Genomic DNA, 21,253 nt, shown 5'->3' on the forward strand with positions numbered 1-21,253 from the left:
AAAGAAAATGAACCGGTTAACCAGGAAACAATGAGCAAAGGGGAAAATAATGAATACATAACACGTTAGAAGGAAACACAAAGTTGACATTTATTAAGAGCCGTTTTTCTCTGCTTGACTGCCTCAGATCGAATGATGTTTACAAAAAAACCACACACACACAAAGTAAGTCTGGAAATATCATGATACAAGGCCTAATCTGTACATGACTTCAATTAAATAGCATTACTCACACATCTGTGTATATATTTATTCATATACACACATGTACTTTATATATTTATATAAAAGAAAAAGCATTAGACATTTAGCAGGCATGGTCTGGTTTAAATATGGACTCAAACTGAAAACAGAAAACTCCAGGTTTCAAAATGAAAATCTTTCTCAAAGTTAATTAAAACCATGTGATTCTACCTACGTGCCTGTTTACATTTCTTTACATGAAACTGACGGTTTTCTTCAGGATGCTATCTTGTGAACTGCTACTGTGATGGTCCCGTGACTCCTCACCAGGATGTTTCTACAAAGCAAACAGACAATTCACTGAGACAAAGTTTCAACAGATGAATTTTAATCATACAAACAAATAAGAGCTCATTCAAAATTTATATATCTCTCTCTTTATATATCTCTGGACGGCATTTATTGAACTTTCAATTATAAATCATATCAACCTGTGTGTCATTCCCTCCTATACTGTGTCTCTATAGCCTTGTGAGTAAATATTTTAGAAATCCTTCAAAAGCTTGTTTAAAACTAAAATGTTATTGTTATTTATTTGGCAAATAAAAACAGAATTCACCTTTTTACTATAATTTAAGCCGGCTCACTGGGCTTCTCTGAGAAGTCAGAAATAAATCAAGCATAACATTCAACCACTAAAACTCCTTTTTCTGTTCAAGAATGCAAGTAAATAACTATAATTTGACATCTTAATCCAGAAATAATAATGTGCAACAATAATTCATTTTTTTGCATTAAAAATATAATTTGGGTTAAAGAGCTTCTACATATGAACTATTACAGGTACATAAAACATGATTATGGTTATTACTAATGCTGTTAATTTAGGACAGCTGTGGCATAAACCGGTGGTCTAATAAATTTGTCAAGCACTGTACAAACATACATTATATACACTACACTTAGATAAAATACTTACATGGCTGCAATAATTGTATGCATATGATGCAGTTTGACTAATTAGTGTATGAATGATCAATATTACACCCTTTAACCAAACCACCTATGCATGCACTGTTGCAAAGTTATTTGTTTTTCTTGCACAAAACAACAGTTACTCAAGATAATCCACCTGTGAGCAGTTTCATGTAGGAGGTAGACAAGAATGATAATAGTTCCTAGATGCCACTGGCTCACAACAAGTCTTTTACATATTCTGGAAAGAGACTTTGCTGAGTGTCATACAGCAAGTCACGCTGAAACAATCTAAATTGTTAAATAGCACTACAGGTAAGAGGGAACAGTTAAATAGTATGAGGATATTTTGTCTTGACATTTGATATCTGACGCAGTCATCATGACATCGATTTACACCTTGTTGACAAATACTGTGATTCAAACACTCAGAAAGCAGCATAGAAGTCAAAACAAAGCAGCAGGCTCATCTACAGTCACCGCAAGGTCTCCTACTTAACATGACTTATTTTTTAATACTAATAAATATAGGTGTTAGTTAGTCACTGATATCTAGGAACCAGAGGACGTTTTGCCAGAAGGTGGCAGCATAGTCACGCAAATGAAAATAAACTCCTTTGCCAAGACCTGGAGCACACTCTGAGGATCAAATAACAGACGATTCATCTTTGACTTTGGATCTCTGTCAAGAGTTTTTCCAAGATTTATTGAAACCCCCAAGTGTTTATCATAACCACTACAGACAGAGCCCTTAAATTTACTGTGATGGAAAAAAAAGATGCAAGTCAGTCAAGCACAGCAGACCAAAGGTGGTGTCTGGACTCACCCTGACTCAGACTCCAGGCACACAGTGGGACTGTCTGTTGGGTCTTTGGTGAGAGCTGCAGCTTGTTTGGCCAAAACTGAAACGACACCGCCGTGTTCGTCAGATAGCGAGCCGCGGCCTGCACGGGGAGATAGAGAAGAGTGAGAAAAAAGTCAAAAGAAGCACTAATTAAACTTTTTCCTGAAGAGTGCTTCCATCATATTTGCAACTTTTAGGTTTGTCTCTCCAAAGTTCAAAGCTACATTTAACATTTGAGAAAGATCAACATGTTTTCTGTTTCATCAGGTTGAAATATCTTTTTGATCAAGGGTCGAATAGATTGTATTTCCACTGGAGCCCGACTGATATGGGATTTTTGTGACCGATGCTGATACTGATTTTAGAGGGGTAAAATTCATCGATAACCTATACGGTGGCAGATATAGGAATTTTTTTGAGCTGGAATGAAAATAAACCTTTTTTATTTGGACTGTGCACCGATTTTTCACCACTCTGCAAAGGCACCCTCCCAGAGCTACTTCCTCAAACATAAATATTATTTAATGAACAATTTTAACATTGTTATACATTATACAAACAATGTATTACATCATCAGCCAATTCTATAAAAAAATAAGTGAGGAAATAAAGAATAAATGGGAATAAAATAAAATTCTATATAAACATCATTACTGTTCAGTTTCAGTCAATTGCTGACTATGTAAAAATAAAAAATAAAAAGAGTAACTAATTTTTACAGATTTGTTGACAATCATATGAGTGTTAGACGACTAAGAATATCTTTATTCGAGGACATATGATATAAAGTGTTAATCAGTGAGTTTTAGAGATTGATACCTTTGGACAGAGCTAGTTTGTGTCTTTCTCCCCGTTTCCCGTTTTTGAGTGAAGCTGGGCTAACCGGCTGCTGGCTGTAGTTTCATATTCCTTGTTGTTGCTGCTGTAGCTGGATTAGATATGCTCTTCTACTTTGTGGTTTGCTTATGTAACCAAATGCATCTCTGACAAAAAGTATTAGTGATTGGATCTTCTCTGCATGTTGGGTGCATGTGCAGTTTAAATATCTCATGTGTTTCTCTCATCTTAAATGTGATCAGATCATTCAGGACAGAAAACTACAGAAGGAAAGCGCCCTAAATGATTCAGGAGTTAGTAAAATAATGATTTAGTGGTATTCAGTGCTGCACAGAAAAGCTGAGTGTCCACATTCTAGTTGGCAGTGAGAAGGTCATATGCTATAGCTGACTTACTGTTGGTGATGCTCTTATTTAACCTCACTTTAATATTTGTTTTTAGCAGCAAGGCTACTGAACAATTTGTGAGACCATGTTATTATGGCGACATTACTCCATGAATATGATTGACCTTGGGCTGATTATGACGCGAGCCCACAAAAGGAGACAGGAAGCAAGTTGTTTGTGTTTACACATTTAGAAATGTGCATTTCTCATTTGCACTTAAGACAAATCAAGTGATTTACTGCACAGTATACAATTATGTGATGATTAAAATGTATGTTTTGACAAGTGGTAGAAAAATGTTTCAGGAATATAAAAATTATTTCATATTTTTATATATTAAAAAAATAGATTTTATTGTCTTTTTTGATCATAAAGCTGGTCTGTGTGCTCTATAAATACTGTAATACTGGCCACGGTGCCATGAAGTGTTGCAGGGATGATGTTTTTTTGTAGGCTGACCTGTAAGTAAAACATCCCACTGGTTCCCTCGACAAAAAGGTTGGTTTAACTTCTAAAATTATTCTATCAACACAGACATGTACATCGATAGTCCGACGTTATAATGCATTTGTCTCGGGTGTTCTGCGGAGCAGGTAAAGCTGTTTTTAGTGACAGGCTGGATGTTACTGTTGACGTGCTCTAGCTCAACACCAGTTTAGCAACAGTGACTTGTGCAACTATAAGGACTGCATAAAATGTGCTGAAAACGGTCTCCACCGACCTATATCACACCGGCTAAGTTGGAAATGAGATCCTATTTCCAAAATTCCGAACTATTCCTTTAATAAGTGAGTTAAGCTAATATATTGTTATGTTTTCTGTGTACTACCTGCTTAGCTTTTAAGTTGGTTTATGGCCTACAAAAGACCCATTAAAAAGTCATTAAACCATCAGTCCTGGCTTACTCATTCGACTGGATGCTACAATATTTAACATTGTTATGAATTATCATACATTATATAAACAATATATTTCATTGTCAACCAAATCTATAAATTATAACTGAGAAAATAAAGAATAAATAGGGATAAAATAAATAACAAAATAAACGAAAAAAAAATGTGTTGCATTTTATATTGTGTAAAAAATTATCTGACAGCATAAACATAGATACAATAGGCCAATATCGGCCGACAACATCTGTCAACTGATATATCTGTCGGGCTGTACTTTTAAGTTATTAATGTCGTAATAATGAATATTATGGATGTTTAAACAACAATGGCAGCATTATTGGACAGTTGTTTGTGTGATTTACATGTAGAAAGTATTAGAATAATCTGTTATTCTGTCTCCGTTTTCTGTCTCTGTGCATGGGGGTCACTATCTGATTGACTAGGCCACTGTCTGTGTAATTCACTAACTGTATGTGTGCCCTCTCTCTATGCATTTATAGATTAATCATATGAAATGCTTTTGATACAACGATCATGTACTAATATTGTTTTAAAACTATGATTACTCTAGATACATTTATTTTATCTGCCTAAACTTTCTTTGTCCTATTTAGAGTAAGATTCTATAATCACAAAAATATATTTTACGTCTTATATCTTATGTGAACATTGGAAAATCTGTGTCTCCACTATCATCTCTGCAAGTCCTAACAAGGCAGGAGGTTGTGTCTCAAAAGTTGTTCCAGGTCAGGTCACGGACATGGTGTGCTGAATTAGAAAGATAACGGTCTTCTCTTCTTGGTGACATGACGTGCGCACAAGATTGATTAAAACTGACGAATCAACGGTTCGAGAGGGACGCACCTTCTGGAGAGTTCAACCCACATTTTTTTTAATCAAACCTCTGTTAGGATATAAAAAAGGGTTCAGGGAAAATTGAGGTGGTCCAGACTTCATGGACTGATCCGCCTTAATCATGTAAATTAGGGTGTAGTTTGAACTATTTGAGACTGTAACTGCAAATTTCTTGACGTATTGTAATACAATTTCGTTAAACTGAGAACTTGAACGTCTCCTGCTCATTCCCCATCAAACGATCTGCGCAGAGAAATAGGTTAGAGGATTTACTGTTGGAGTCAGATAATTTAATTTTAAAGGTTTCCTCAATGCATTTCTCAACAAAAGCCAGTTGAGTTTGAAGACATTTGAGCAACATTTTCATATGAACTTCAGGTAGAAGAGGTAAGTGAGTGTTTTCTTACAGCCCAGGTTGTGTCCTTGTTGGTCCGTGCAGAGCACACCGACCACTGCTGGATTCTTCATGCTGCCAACAACACAAACAGCTTTCAGTCGTCTTTAACGGCCCAGCAGATAAAACACAAACTCGAAAACAGTCTGCTCTTAACTTACGTATCATCCAGATGCTGTTCTAGGGTGGACTCCATTATTAACAAGCGTAAATAACTGCAAAAGTCAAGTTTTGTGAGTGAAGATTTGTTGTTTTGGTTATGTGCTTCCTCAAAGCTTCCGGTTAGAGTCAGCTGATGATCACATGCACTACGGGTCGCTGTGAGGGAAACACTTCATGAAGCGCGGCAAATAATACACAAGACAGACCAAAGACCTTAAAGAAAGAAGTGTGAAGGTAAAAGAGTACTCTGTGATACTGTAGACATGTAAATGTAATGCATTATCATGTATTTTTGCAACTCTTAATATCCAAACGTCTCCCTGGGGCCAAGATGAGGACAACAACTTACTCTGTGAATTATGAAATATTGAGAGGAAGGGTTTCATTTCACATCTAATACAGTTTAGAAAATGATGTTAGTGAATGAGGACCTAGTCACATAGAAGAAACTAGGCTATATTGATATTTATATCTACAGTATATTAGCCTTACATCTAGTATCTATTATATATTACATCTACCTGAGGATTATTTTATCCACTTGCTTTGTTATATTTTATTGTTTTGTAATTTTTTGTATTAAAATTTTACTTTACTATTCAAATTTTACTTTACTTTTATCATATTTTGAATCATATTTATATTAATAAATATTTACATTATTATCATTATTATTATTATTGTTTTGCTCTATTGTCATTATTGTTATTTTGTCTTTTAATATATTCTAGTTTTTATTTGTCTTTGTTTTACTAGGCTACTACCGTATTAATGTTAGTATAGCAATTTTCTTTCTTATATGCATTGGTCTTAAACTTTTAAATACATTTGTCTTTTCTGTTGCTTTTAGAGTCTACTCTGTCTGTCTGTCTGTCTGTCTGTCTGTCCCTCTCTCTCTCTCTTAAGCACCTTGTGTGTTAAATAATGAACAAGAATATATATATATATATATATATATATATATATATATATATATATACACAAAGAAATGTTAGGGTTAAATATTACTGACATGTTAATGTGCTGTGTTATTATATGTAAAACAATCAAACTTTACTTAGCTACATATCAGCTTTCATACAGGACAATTATGAAAATGTAGGCTCATAATATATATTTAAATGCTTTACATTAATAGTACTAAAACAAAGAGAAATTAAAAACTAGATTAAATAACTAGAAACAATGTATTCCAAGTCAAAAGAACAATAACAACATTGAGAATACAAAAAAAACCCACTATAATAATAATAATAATAATAATAAAAGAGTACAATATACTAAAATTAAAGTAAAAAAGTACACAACACAAAATATAATAAAGTGAATAAAATAATCCTCAGGCAAACTGTTCCAGTGGCTTTGAGCATAATATATGTTTGGTATAAGGTTAATATAGGCCTACTGTAGATTTAAATATCATTTCTGGCTTCTTCTATGTGGCTGGGTCCTCATTCACTAAAAATCATTTTCTAAACTGGATTAGCTGTGAAATGAAACCCTTCCTCTCAATATTTCATCATTCATACAGTAAGTTGTTCTCTTCATCCTGGCCCCAGTGAGAAATGGATTTGGATATTTAGAGTTGCATAAATACAAAATTAGATTATGGGAGTTCCGCCTATTTTTTCCTGCAGAATATATAATCTTTATTGATAATCCAGTTCCCACTTTGTTCTCATGCGTTACACAGGCGCTCACATACAGATGACTCTCATAATAGGCTGAATGCCCCCAAAACAGCTCCAGTGTCACGTCCTCCTGAGTCATAAACAGCTATTTGGAGAAACACTAAGTTCTTTTTTGACACTCACATCTCATCACTGAGCAGTCAAATCCTCTTAAGAAACAAAATCAACATTGGTTTCATGATAATAGGGTAACCTAGAGTGAACTTTCCGAATGCCTGTACTTTATTGAACATAAAATATAGTATTAATTCTGAGTGTAAAGCACGGAGCCTTCTGTTGATGGATCTTGTGTTTTCTTCCAAAGTTAGCTGGAGGCCACCGCCTGGGCTCACCTCCCTGTATGATTTCTGCAGTCTGTCCCAAGACAGCGAGGCTTCAGTACTCCTGCTGACAGGGCAAAAATGGGTGAATGTAATTATGTGGCCGCTGCATTGGAGGAATCCATCACCTGCTCAGCAGCAGGGTAATGTGCTGCTGACTAACCCATGGGGGACGCTCTCCCTCCTCTCCTCTAATTCTTCTATCTTTTCCTCTCTCATATTTCTCTCCTCACTGCTTAAATCAGAGCTTCCGCTGACAACCTGCTGCTCATCACTGTCCGAGCCCGCACGTAGGCAGGCACACGTACAACTTTACACATGCAGAATAATTTACAGGGTCCACATACACGTGATGTCTTCTTCCCTTGCCACACACATGCATGACTGAACGTCACACACACTCATGCAAGGAATCTCTAATCTTGTTCGAAGGGAGTTTGGCATCAACACTAGACCCTATTATTTGCTACATATGGCCACTTTCCCACCACAGTAAATCTCCAAATGAACCCAGTCAATTCGTCATCTGCTGTATAATGGCTAATAGAATTAAAGGATTTCACTATTATATAATATATGTTATATATATATAATGTATATATAACACAAAGTAAGACCAATTTATTACATTCTGTTATCCATCAAGAGACTCTGTAAGCAATGAGGTGTAGTAAGGAGGAGTAAATGCTAAATAAATATCAAGAATTTGTACTTCATTGGTATTTGTTTCCTTTTAAACAAATACCAATTAAGAACAAACATAACACATTTTAGCCACGGAGTCAACGTTAGGGGGGACCAAATCCACTGTTGGAGGGGTCTGGGGATCAACTTCCTGCCATCTGGTATAACATTTTAAGAAGATAACTATTCATAAAATTATAATTTTGATAACACTTTTCAATCAACAATGATAGACACAGCATAACACTCATATTATACTTTAATATTCCACTTTTTAATACATTTGAAAGTAATGAAATAGAAAAACAGTACAGTGTTTGATGTTCATTGTAGGCTAGTAGCAATTAGTTAACTTATAATTGATAATATATATATAATATAATTATATAATTGAGGTAAAATTCATTATAATTGCTTTTGCTAATGAGTATTTCAGACTGCGGTGTGTGGTTGACTGCCATAGCATTGTTATTTACTATATTTATATTTTTAATAAAGAATATTAGGGGGAGGGGCATTTTATGCATATTTGAATATTATGTAAAGAATAAAAAAAAATATTATAATTATGCATTTCATTTCAAAATTTATATTTTATGTACAAAAAACAATTCTTAAGATCATATACATCCCATTAATTCCTATGTGATAATGTTTTTTAGCCTGACAGGCCGTATTCTCTCAGTGTGAATAAACTGCTGAAGTGCAGCTAAAGTTGATGCCAGCTTTCACAGCACATGGCATCCTAGCACACATATCCCATAATAAAATAAGGAATATCACTTTCCACCCTGACATGTAGCCCAGTTCATGAGTCAGCCTGTGGCAATTTCAGTAAACTGGTTATATGACTTTGATGTTGATTTGTCTTGTCCTGTTTGCTTCAGATTGACAAATAACTCTGGATTTCGCGGCACCTGTGCCCTTTCTCTCACAAACAGGTGTCAGATTCATTTCAGTTGATATGAATGTCATCACTTGTTGAGTAGTTTTCCATACTTTTTGTGTTCGTTTGAACCACTCGAGTCATGTAAACTGCCTGAACCCTCTGTAACAGGCAGAGGGGACGACTGTGATCCTCCACCAGCCATCATCTGGATGAGTAAGATGAAGAAGCTTCTGAGGAGACAGGCAGAGAGGGGCGTGGGGAGATCTCAGAAAATGGCGAGGGAGGGAGGGAGGGAGGGAGGAAGGAAGGGAGGGTTGGGTGGGGGGGTCTGAGGTGGATAAAGAGAGGGAGAGAGTGTGGCTCCCCCCTCTGAGGAGTTCTGGGAACCTTCATGAGTGACTGGAGAGTCGGGGATCCAGAGCGAGGTGCCGGACAGACTGTTAACAGCTGCTGTCTAGTGTTGAGGTGCTGAGAGAGTCCAGTTCTTGTGTTGCTGTCATGGGCTCCAGGGCTGTGCTGCTGTCCCTCCTGCTGGCGTCTCTGAGCTGCTCCAGAGGAGCCGTCATCACGGGGGTGAGTGAGAGACACGTTTCTGCCTTTCTTCTGGTGTTTTATCAGTTCATTAGATTCATATTTAACCAGTTTTAAGAGTGTATAATTACTCTAAATGAATACATTTCTCTTTTGTGTCATTTCTACTGTTTCTGTGATTGAGACAATATGTAATTTTTCAATTCAAAATAAAACTACTGACCTAGAAGGGCTACAGCTAACAATTATTTTCATCTTGCTTAATCTGTTAGTCTTTTTTTGAATTGCACAATTAATCACTCACGAGTTTCTTGAGCATCAGGTGACATTTATTGTTTATAGATTATTGGCCCCTCACCATTGTCACAGGTCTATAAAGACAATTTTCTTCAAAAACACTGAATTATTTTGCTGTTAAATATGACATTGATACTAAAGAGAGCAAAAAAAATGATAGTTTTTTCTTTCTAATAGTCTAAAATATGCTATTGCAAAAATCCTCTCATTTGAGAAGCCAGAGCCGACAAATGTTTTGAATCTTTGCTTGATAAATGACTTCAACAATTAATTGATTAATTGAAGTTGTTCTATTCTATTAATCAACAACTTCAGTTATTTCTCACTAATTCTGTCTATACACAGGGAACTGAATCATATTTGCACTCTAATAACTCTGTACAGTTTATTTTCAACACTACTAAGCTTTAACTGTTTTTTTTTGTTTGATTTTCCTAATCAAACTATAAACACGCAAATCTATACACAAATGCAAACAGCCCAGTTCTCTTTTCTGGGTAATTTTGTAAAATGTGATTACACATGACTGACAGGAGACCACATCCTCCTCCGCTTCAAGTACGCTGGAAAAACGAGAGGAAATTATCTCAGTCATCTGATTGATATTCATTTGTAAATGGATTAGAAAGATGACAGGCAATGGATAAAATGGCTTTCGCTGCAGGAACATGAGAGGGCATCTCTATTACAATAAGTAAAAATGAAATGGATTCAAACATAAAAGGGCATCTCTATTAGCATCATAAAACTGATCACTGGCATCAAAAGAACTCTTCTCTTCTGCCTCTTTTATTCTCTCTCTGTTTTTCCTCTGCCACCTCGTCTCTCTCTCTCTCTCTCTCTCTCTCTCTCTCTCTCTCTCTCTGTGTCCTGCAGGCCTGTGAGAGAGACCTGCAGTGTGGTTTTGGTCTTTGCTGTGCCGTCAGTCTGTGGCTGAGGGGCCTGAGGATGTGTGTCCCGAGAGGTGTAGAAGGGGACGAATGCCACCCCTTTAGCCACAAGGTGGGTGGAAATTTGATGTCATTAATCACACTCTCTCCACACACACACACACACACACACACACACACAGTGAAACTCTCCTGCATACACTTGTTTCTGCGTTAGTAGAACTTCAGATTATATCAAGTAGCTGGCAGGTTGGCTGAAGCTTTAGAAAAGCTGCTGATAACTGCAGAGGCTATTGATTGACTCCAGAGTGAAGCGGCCAATCACAGCCATACATCACTTTGATCATCTGCAGATGGCAACTATTAGTTCTGCTAACACCACATCCGTCTCCGAATTCAGACTTTTTAAAGACCTGCAGCTCCACCTGTCAGCTGATGAAGGGTTTAAACTGTCAGATTATCAATCACACTTCTTTTCCCACTTTCAGGTGCCCTATCTGGGTAAAAGACAACACCACACCTGCCCCTGTCTCCCCCACTTGGTGTGCACCAGTTACGGTGAAAGCAAGTACAGATGCACTGACGACTTCAAGAACCTGGACTTTGCTGACGCTCAGGCATTCAGGTGAAGAAGAGCGTAGCAGAAACAGCATTCAGAGTGAAGACTTGACCAGGCTGTGGCTTAGAAACACATATTTAATCTTCACATGCTGTATTCTTCATTTGTGTACTCTATGCACTGTAACACATTTGGATTCTGTCAATCCACACACCGAGGAGAGAAAGAGTTTAACCTTTTAACAAGACCCACAGCAGACATCAGACACTTTTTAAAAGACGAAGAAGCTGTTTGTGAACAACTGAAATGTTTGCTGTTTTGTTTTCATGCTGATTTTATGTTAATTTATCAAGAGAAATGTTTAAATATGATTGTCAATAAAAGTATAATCGCAACATTGTTGTCGAACATGTGCTCCGAGATGTTTTATTTTCCATGTTCAGTTTATTTTGGTTGATTAAACATAGTGTGTGTGTTATGGGATGTCACATGGTTTTAATCACGGTCTGATTATGATAAAACATGTGCAAACCCATAACCTTGATATGTAACAGAACTGTCGACCTCCCTGACTGACTTGTGCCAAATATTTGACTACTGCTGATGTGAATTAAAGGTCGATTCCGTCACAACATTTACAAAAGAATATTCAGGTTGTTTTATTTGTCGTTATTCTTTCTTTCTAGATAGAAGTTGGGGCAATGTCCAAAATGTAAATAAATGTAAAATAATTTTTGCAAATATATGCATTCTGTTTTTGTTTTTATATATTTTACACAGCATCCCAACTTTGTTTTTTTTTTGTTGGTTTTTTTTATTTTTTGTATCATTCACGTAGGAGCTTAACCAGTACTAACAAACAAGGTTATTTTATGTAAAACCTATCAAAGAACAATGCCTCGCTACTTAATCCACCTGGCACAAGGAGCTCAACATGCTACACCATAAAAAGCTGTTTACACATTTAATTATTAAGAAGTTCTACTAACTCAAACATGTTGAATGTCAGTTAAACATGTTGAATGCCAGTAATTCTTTTTAAGTTCTTTTTTAGTAAATTCTTTTTTTCTTAAAAAGATTCATTCATAGGTAGGCTACTGAAAAATGTCGAGATGTGTCTTATTTTGACAGAATAAATCAATACAACATGTAAATAAGACATTGTTAGTTGATTACTCATCAATTCCAAATTTCAACCCTAGAGAATATTGGAGGATATTACATACAGCCAGAATGTGTAAAAAAAAACATACGAAAATAATATTTTGAGAAAAAAGTTTAAATCTGCAACTTTTTTTCTTGTAGATTTGCCACTTTAATCTAGTAAATTTGCAACTTTCTTCTCGAAATATTACCTGAAGTTACCAAATATAGTTCTTTGCCTGAGGGTTAAAGAACTCATTCATTGTCTATTATACAGAGTGTAAACTGTAATCTGAATTAAGTTAGCTAAGGGTAATGTGTGCTAAAGCTCCAACCATACACTTGTATGGGATAGTCAAAGTGAGTGTGAACTTGGTGTGAATGATAAGCTTATTGAAGGTTAAAGCACATCACTGAGCAAGTATGTTGTGGGCAACGTAAGAGAATGTTGAAGCAAATGTTGGAAAAATGTATTATAATTAGTACCGAGAGCGTGTTGCAACAAAAAATAAAAATAGATAAATGTAATAAATAGGAATAATGTAAAGGAATATTAAAAAAACGAAGTTTAAAGAAAATAACTTATAACTTAAATTTTCGTAGAGCATTAAGGGGAAATTAGTGGATTAATTCCAATAAGACTTTTTGTGACTTCATGTGTGTGGTTGTCTGTTATGGAATGTGTCATGAATATTTCATTTGTTCTTTCCAATGTCTTTTTTGTATTCGTCTTATAAGGGGGGAAAAAGAAAAATGTTTATGGATCAAAATGTAATGGTTTCCTAATTCAATACACATGTGGAGCAAGGCAAAATGGCAGAGGATTCACAGCCAAGCCACATCTCATCCTGGAACAAAGGCTTTGGGAATTACGTCCATTGTGTTGAGGAATTGCTTATTTGTAGAAAATTAATCTTTACCAGCCCTGTCTATAGCACCTCCATCAAAAAGTACTTTTCTTGTAGAGAAAATGGAGTACCATACATAGGTAGCTAAGTTATATGCACTGATGTGATATACTCAAAAAATATGTATCACATGATTGTGGATACCTGTTAAATACTGGAAAATGTTTGGTAAATTATTAAATATATGCCTATTATCCATTGCTGATTGTCCCGTTTCATGGTACAAAGCTTTGGCTGACCATGCAGCCACAGTTGTCATTCTTGGGCAGTAAGCCTAATGAGGTGACTAATTTGCAAAAGTAGCTGCTAATGTGAAGAGGCATAGATTTTTGCTGCATCGCTGGAAATGACCCCTTCCAGGCAGCAGAGACCCACAGCCACCAAATAAAAAGATGAACAAAGAAGGCGAAGATATTTCAACACCTGTATGTGCAAAGTGATGGAAACACTATGGTTCAGGGCTAATGATGTGTTTGATAGTTGAGAGGTTAGTATTCCTGTATTTTGCACGTCTAACCACATTTCAGCCGGACACTTGTTTTACTAAGGATCAACAGAACCTCCTTTAGCTCATTCTTCAGTGGGCCATTTCAGCGACCAGCCCGCCACAAACAGACCGGGAGCCAAAGTCAGTGCAGCTACAATCTGCAGAAAATCTCTGGCAGAAATTGGAGAAATCTGAACAGTTAGCAGCAGCTCTTAATCCAACCAGGACCAGAGCCTCACCTCACAGCTCCATGCTGATCTTGCAGAGGCAGGACCTGGAGCTTATTGTCTGGGCCTTCAGAGCAGACAGTGACACCGTGCTGCTAGAGGTCCAGGACATGTAACTGGTTTGCTGGAGGAAAGGAAAGGGAACCACAGGAGAGCTACACTAAAGTTGGAATCAAATATTTTTTTTTTACCTCTTTCCATGAAATTAATTTGACAATGTGATTTATTCTTGATAGATAAAGTGTATATCTTCTGAAATCTTAATTAATAAATCAGCTCCAAATATATCACAATGAAAATAAAACCACAATCAACAGAAGTTATTTCAACTTTATGGGCAACCGAAAGATGCTTTCTAAAGGGAGTCTGGTGAGCACAAAAGGATTCTTGAAGGAAGGATCCTTGTGGTAACAAGAGTCCTCCATATAAGGGTGTGCCACCTATCAATAATTTTCAACCCATTTCTTGGTAGTGAAGTATTTATTTTCCTACTTCGATCTGGTTGTTGACAATATTCAAAATAGGCCCCAGAAAGCTCATATTGTGAAAGTGGTTCACAAAAGTATTTGTTACAATAAGATTTGTTTTTTTCATGAGGTCACACAACTTCATATTTAACCTTAAGAACCTGACCCACAAACTATGTTTTAATACTATGTCTATAATATTCTATAGATAAAGATTATTCTATTCTAATTGCTAATCAACAGTACGTGGCCATTTAGGTCAGTCTTTTATTGTTTTAGCACATCTGTTGTTCATGTAAGCACCTCATGGTATATAAGACAGGACAAACTGTATGTTCGGGAGAGAACGGCCATGCTGTCTATATCTCTTCAGAGAACTCTCAGAAGTGATTGTGAATAACTTTTTATAGATTTAGATGTTAAATTAAATGTAACAATTAAGTAATCGTTATATTTAATTAACTTTTCAATCAAAGTCAAACTTCAGTATGTGTCCTGGGTGAGCTGCATTTTTTTATTCTTTGTTCACACGTCACGCCATTTCACAGTCTTTGTTTTGCATCTTGCTGTTATCAGATAACCCTGCCCTCAGTGACCACAGCTCACACCTTTGGAAAGTTTCTGTATCAACGTTAAACAGAAGCACTGGACATCAAATCCACTGATCTACATGTCAACACATTAAAGGTTTAATGTATCCATTGAACCCTTACACCTTCAGGATATTCACACCATCTGTTAGATAATAAAAGTAAACCCTGACACATTTCCTTGCAAGAAATTATTTTAATCGAACTGTCTTTTCTGACTTTCTGATTCTGATTCTAGGGAAATAAATCAGCAATGCTGAAATAAACAGCTTCACTTTTGCATGAAGGATTTCTCATCAGTAGAAGAGTAGAAACAATAAAATATAAAGCTTTCAAAGTTTGCAATGAAAGCATATTTCTCTAAATTGTGGTTATTTCAACAATACAATAAATTATACAAACAGCACATAATACTTAAATTATAAATCAGCTACACTTTATAAAACATACTTGATTTTGCAGTGATTTGTTGCTACAAAATATTTTATAATTCCCGGAAAAAGTTTTCATAAAGTTTTAATGGGATATTTGCTTCTAGATAAGTGGCACCATATCACATATTTCTTATCTCCAGCTGATACATGATATCAAGGTACGTGGAAGGGCATTTTGGAGACACAACCTTGGCTTGTTGTATTTAAGGGCTGGACTCTGCGACTGGAACTTCACTCCTCTGGGTCCAACAGTAAAGTGACATGATGAAGTGGCTCGTGGCTCTGTTCGCCCTCGTGGCTTTCGGCGAATGCTTCCATAAGTAAGTCTGACCCGGCTGGTTGAAAAGCAACCTGTTCCTTCATTTTTTTCTGACATTTTACGCCTGAATAGGCTGATAGACAATCTCTCCATCTCGTATTCCTGAGGGAAAGTCTAAAGGCCATCTTGCTTTGAGCTTTTCAAACTTGCACAAAGCTCAATGTAGAGCTTATACTTTCTGCTATCCCCAGCTATGAAATGCTGGACATGTGTGCATTATGCTGATTCTTTATTGACATTTCTGTTTACAGGATTCCCCTGATCAAGGGAAAGACTGCCAGGCAAGACCTGCAAGAGAAAGGACTATGGGAGCAGTACAGGCGGGAGCACCCATACAACCCTATGGCCAAGTTCTACCTGAGTGGTGCTGAGCCCATGACCAACGATGCTGATGTAAGTCCACACCAGACCACATTTATACAGTAGTTGGCTTATTAGAGCACATATAGCAGCTATCTGCTAGCTTCTTCGACTCTGTTTGCTGGCAGATTACAGCCATATGTTGACTATAGTACCAACTTCTGATGAACAAATACTCTGTAGTCTAGTTTAAGGCGAGACACTACAGGCAAAAAACATTTTTGCACTGGTCAGTTATGAGGTTCTGGGCTTTTTTTCTCCCAAAACATGTCCTCTTTCAGAACAGTGGAAAGAAAGCATTCAAAACAAACATTTAGGTGTATATTTTACTATATTTTGTAGATTTTTCCAAAATTTACTAAAAGTTACCACTCTATTGCAGCTTTTGTACCGCAAGCGTAGTCTGAACCTCGTCATCACAGGCATCGTCAGAAAGCTCCCACTCTTCTGCGCAATATTATGTGTTTCACATGTTCTATATTGTTGTTGCTATGAAATAAATTAAATTCAGTTTTATTCCTAACTACATTCTGAAGGTTTTTACAGAGAGATTAGTCTAACCCTGATATTTGCTTTATCCAATTTTCAGAAATGGAAATAAATGCAAATTAGCACATATTTATTAAGTTCATGCCTTGTTTGCATATCTAAACATAAAACATTAGAAAACTTGTAATGCAAAAAAACATTTTCTTAATGTGAATAACAAACCGGGGAAGTTTCATGGTGATATCTATAAGTTAAAAAAATATCCTATTCATCTGTAGTGTCTCCTCTTAATTGCTCCAAACCAATTGATGCAATGTCTTAATTGGATTTTAAAACGTTTGCTTAAAATTTGATTGACAACTGAATGGAAACATGGCTTGAATGATAAAGCTCAACTGGAATGGGATCGGTAGTCAAAATGGGCATTGACATTTGGACTGAAAAAGTGAAATCAGTGCTTAGCTATTTTATGTTATTTTGAAATAAAATGTATTTATATGTACTTCTGTTGCTGCAGCACTTAAAAACAAAGTAGATTTAATGCTACATTTGAGTTAAGTTCATGGTAGTCTGCATTTTGTGTCCCTTTAGCTGTCCTACTATGGTGTGATCTCCATTGGCAACCCTCCTCAGTCCTTCAGCGTCATCTTTGACACCGGCTCCTCCAACCTGTGGATCCCTTCAGTCTACTGCAACAGCCAGGCCTGCAGTACGTTTTACTGAGACTAAAACATCTATAGAGTTTCACACAGCGGTGGAAAGTTACTATTTTCACTCAAGTATAATTTTGAGGCATTTTCATTTTAGGTACTTTCAATACATTTTCGCCTCTTTCACTCTGAAAACTTTGTTACTTCACAGAATAATGTTTTATTTATAAAACATGCAGTTATTTTATGAAATACAATGAATTAAAAAAAAAAGTTTTTTTATAGATTAAATTACTTAACATCATCCGCTACACAACACCTTTATAGACCAAAAAAACAGCAGTGGATGGCTCCTCTCTCTCTGATGCAGAACACAGAGATTTAAAAGATCCTTCACTCCTACGAGTGAAGGATCAGATGCCATCAGGCTGTCATCTTCCAGAGTTACCAGACTTACTGTATTTCCCCTTGGGGATAAATAAAGTAATTTTGATTTGATTTAATTTGATTGATTTTAACAGTGTTTACATTAAAGTACTAGTAAGTCCATTTCAAGTACAGTACTTGAGTAGATATACTTATTTAGATTCCACCATTGCCTATTTCTTAGATGCAAATTTGACAAATATGATGTTTCTCTGCAGACAACCACAGGAAATTCAACCCAAGCCAGTCCTCCAGCTTCAAATGGGGTAACCAGGCTCTGTCCATCCAGTACGGCACTGGCAGCATGACTGGATATCTGGGCATTGACACTGTTGAGGTAACCAAAGCGCCTGGAACAAATTACATAGATTATTTAGACTTAAAACAGGCATACCTCCAAGGTTTGTTGAACTGTAACTGACAGCTGCTTTGTGTGTCCAGGTGGGCGGCATCTCTGTGGCCAACCAGGTGTTTGGACTGAGCCAAACAGAGGCTCCCTTCATGGCTCACATGGCTGCTGATGGCATCCTGGGACTGGCCTTCCAGTCCATTGCCTCTGACAATGTTGTGCCTGTCTTTGACAACATGGTCAAGCAGAATCTGGTGTCCCAGCAAATGTTTTCTGTCTACCTGAGCGGGTATAACAGGGTAGAAATCTGTTGGTAGAGGCTGTGTTATTTTCCGTGACATTAAATTTAACACATTTCTTTTTCTTTTTTCTCTCTTAGCAACAGTGACCAGGGAAGTGAGGTGATCTTCGGTGGTGTCGACAGCAGCCACTACACTGGACAAGTCACCTGGATCCCTCTGACCTCTGCCACCTACTGGCAGATCAAAATGGACAGGTATAAAGAAAAGAAATTGCTAGCCACAAGTGGCACAAAGCTTCCCAGCTTAACTGTTAAGTTTCTGCTGTTGTTCCTTACAGTGTTACCATCAATGGACAGACTGTGGCCTGTGCTGGTGGCTGCCAGGCTATCATTGACACTGGTACCTCCCTGATCGTTGGCCCATCCAATGACATCAACAACATGAACTCCTGGGTTGGAGCCACAACCAACCAGTACGGAGAGGTGAGTCATTCCATCATACCGTACCATTTCAAGTGAATTTTCCCCATTTTCTGAACCTAGAATAAACAGACGTTTAATGCTCTGACGTCAAAAGAAATAAAAATAATTAGGCAGGACTTGGTTACATGCTTTAGCTGGAAACTTGTAAAACACCAATAAATACAACTTCTGCTGCTGCACAGTATTCAACTCTGTGTGTAATGTTTCTCTTACAGGCTACAGTGAACTGCCAGAACGTCCAGAGCATGCCTGATGTCACCTTCACCCTCAATGGACACGCCTTCACCGTTCCTGCATCTGCCTACGTCTCTCAGGTCAGTTGGAATAGGACAGGACACAACCAGGGGCACATGGACCCTTTGGGGTACTTCTGCTGCTGCCAGGGGGTGCTTGGAAAGATTGTGGAGCAGCTCAGCTAACTTGAAAAAAAAAAAAATAGAAATTATATGAAAAGAATATATCGGCTGTAATGCCTGATCATGTTGAGTGCATGAAAATACATGAGCTAGCTACATGTAGGTAGCTACATGAATGTTAAAATTAGTAGATTATAGTAAAGGATACGTGGTTGAAATAGTTAGCTAAAAGTAGTGACTCAACAGTTAAAATAATTAGCTAAAAGTAATGGACAAATGGAAATAGTATGCTAAAAGTGCTGATTAAATATTTAAAAGAGTTGGCTTAAAGTAACCCACAAACAGTACTCCATTCAAAACTTACTGGAGTAAAAGTACAAAAGTATCGGCAACAACATGTACTTAAAGTATCAAAAATAAAAGTACTCGTTATGGAGAATGGAGCCACTCAGATTGTTTTAAATACAATGTCACCCATAAAGTTGCAATACATTTTTTAACCTCTTCCCATGAAATAATAATGTGATTTATTATTGACAGATAAAGTGTATATCTTGTCAGAACTTTATTACTCAATCGCTTCCAAACATATCCCAATAAAAATGAAACCACAAATAACAAAGGATTGTGTCTGAAAGCAAAATTATTCCAACTTTATGGATGACCGTGTATTATTGTATTACTATTATTATTATTATTGGTGCATTTATGTTGTATGACTGTTATGAGGTTGAATATTAAGAAATGTCTAATCACTTTAAATTGATCATGTTTTTCATGTGAAATCTCAACATTAAAGTAACTAAAGCTAGAAAGTACAATATTTGCATCAAAATGTAGTGGAGTAGAAGTATAAAGTTACATAAAATAGAAATACTCAAGTAAAATACCTCAAAAAAAGTTTTAAACACGAAAATGAAGATTTGTAGGAATTAAATCTATTTTCTGTTGTCTCTCTCTTTATAGAGCTCCTATGGTTGCAACACTGGCTTTGGCGCGGGTGGCCAGCAGCTCTGGATCCTGGGAGATGTCTTCATCAGGGAGTACTATGCCATCTTTGATACCCAGTCTCAGTACATTGGTCTGGCCAAGTCTGTGTAATCAGATGAAATGGCTGATGGATAATCTATATATGCATACTGTCGGGGCTTGTGTGATAGAAAGCAACACAAATGGTGCAAATGGGGATTGTGGAAATACATGTGAACATTTTGAAGCTGCCTTTGCATTAAATAGATTATAGCAACTGAAAGCATTGTGTGTATTTCTTCTTTTATGTGTCAGTGTGACTGTGATGACTGCAACAGAGATCACAAATCTCTGCCTCAAAAGTGTCTTCAGAAGTATCTTTCGTCGCCTCAGTTTTATGTTACAGTGCTGCGCTGAAATGTCACAGGAATAATGTCAGTCATTCATTTGCTCTTAAGAGAGACTTGACCTTTTATAGAGGATACAAAAAGGATTGCCACCAGCTTTTTTGTGTAAAGGAAGAAAATGCCCAGAATAGAATATCGAGCGGCCCTCAGAATAGCCAGAGGGCCAGGTTGTAATGGAGAAGAAACTGATAAGAACAAACATTGATGTAACAAAAGATAACCTGATGACATGATATTTACACCTGTGAGCGCAGAGAGGACTCTCATGGAAGCAAACACCAGTGTTTGGTCTTAATTTAAAGACGATGATAATTCCTTTAATCCACTAACAACATGTGGCAGTATGTAAAAGTACATTTACATGAGTACTGCACACTAAAGTGCAAGTTTTTTTTCTCTAATATTTTGATTGTGACTACTCTAACATCTCTGAGGTAAATAATGTACTTTTTATTCTTTTTTTATGTCTTTAATTACTTTTCAGAACCATTTTTAATATCCTTCCAGCCAGTGAAAACCATGTGATCTGCAAATGTAGTGATTGTTTATTTTGTC

General features: G+C 36.6%; 3 protein-coding genes across 3 annotated transcripts; 2 read left to right on the top strand and 1 right to left on the bottom strand.

The window, feature by feature from the left end:
• Window positions 1-69: 69 nt before the first annotated feature.
• lamtor5 (late endosomal/lysosomal adaptor, MAPK and MTOR activator 5) lies at window positions 70-5,696 on the bottom strand. Its single transcript, XM_059334074.1, has 4 exons — window positions 5,532-5,696; window positions 5,384-5,445; window positions 1,985-2,102; window positions 70-520 (listed from the first exon to the last, which is right to left on the bottom strand). The coding sequence occupies exons 1-4, from the start codon at window positions 5,564-5,566 to the stop codon at window positions 460-462; spliced, it is 276 nt and encodes a 91-aa protein (XP_059190057.1). The 5' UTR covers window positions 5,567-5,696; the 3' UTR covers window positions 70-459.
• A 3,811-nt stretch (window positions 5,697-9,507) lies between these two features.
• Window positions 9,508-12,094, top strand: prok1 (prokineticin 1). The gene is given in 4 exon segments (XM_059334076.1): window positions 9,508-9,580; window positions 9,583-9,689; window positions 10,821-10,946; window positions 11,323-12,094. Coding segments are annotated over 4 exon segments (447 nt in total). The 3' UTR covers window positions 11,464-12,094.
• A 3,816-nt stretch (window positions 12,095-15,910) lies between these two features.
• Window positions 15,911-20,440, top strand: LOC131972096 (pepsin A-like). Its single transcript, XM_059333856.1, has 9 exons — window positions 15,911-15,969; window positions 16,220-16,361; window positions 17,409-17,526; window positions 18,112-18,230; window positions 18,335-18,531; window positions 18,622-18,738; window positions 18,822-18,966; window positions 19,182-19,280; window positions 20,289-20,440. Exons 1-9 carry the CDS (start codon window positions 15,911-15,913, stop codon window positions 20,421-20,423), a joined length of 1,131 nt encoding a protein of 376 aa, XP_059189839.1. The 3' UTR covers window positions 20,424-20,440.
• The last annotated feature ends 813 nt before the right edge of the window (window positions 20,441-21,253 follow it).

This window comes from Centropristis striata, chromosome 5, assembly GCF_030273125.1.
Source record: "Centropristis striata isolate RG_2023a ecotype Rhode Island chromosome 5, C.striata_1.0, whole genome shotgun sequence".
Lineage (NCBI taxonomy): Eukaryota > Metazoa > Chordata > Actinopteri > Perciformes > Serranidae > Centropristis > Centropristis striata.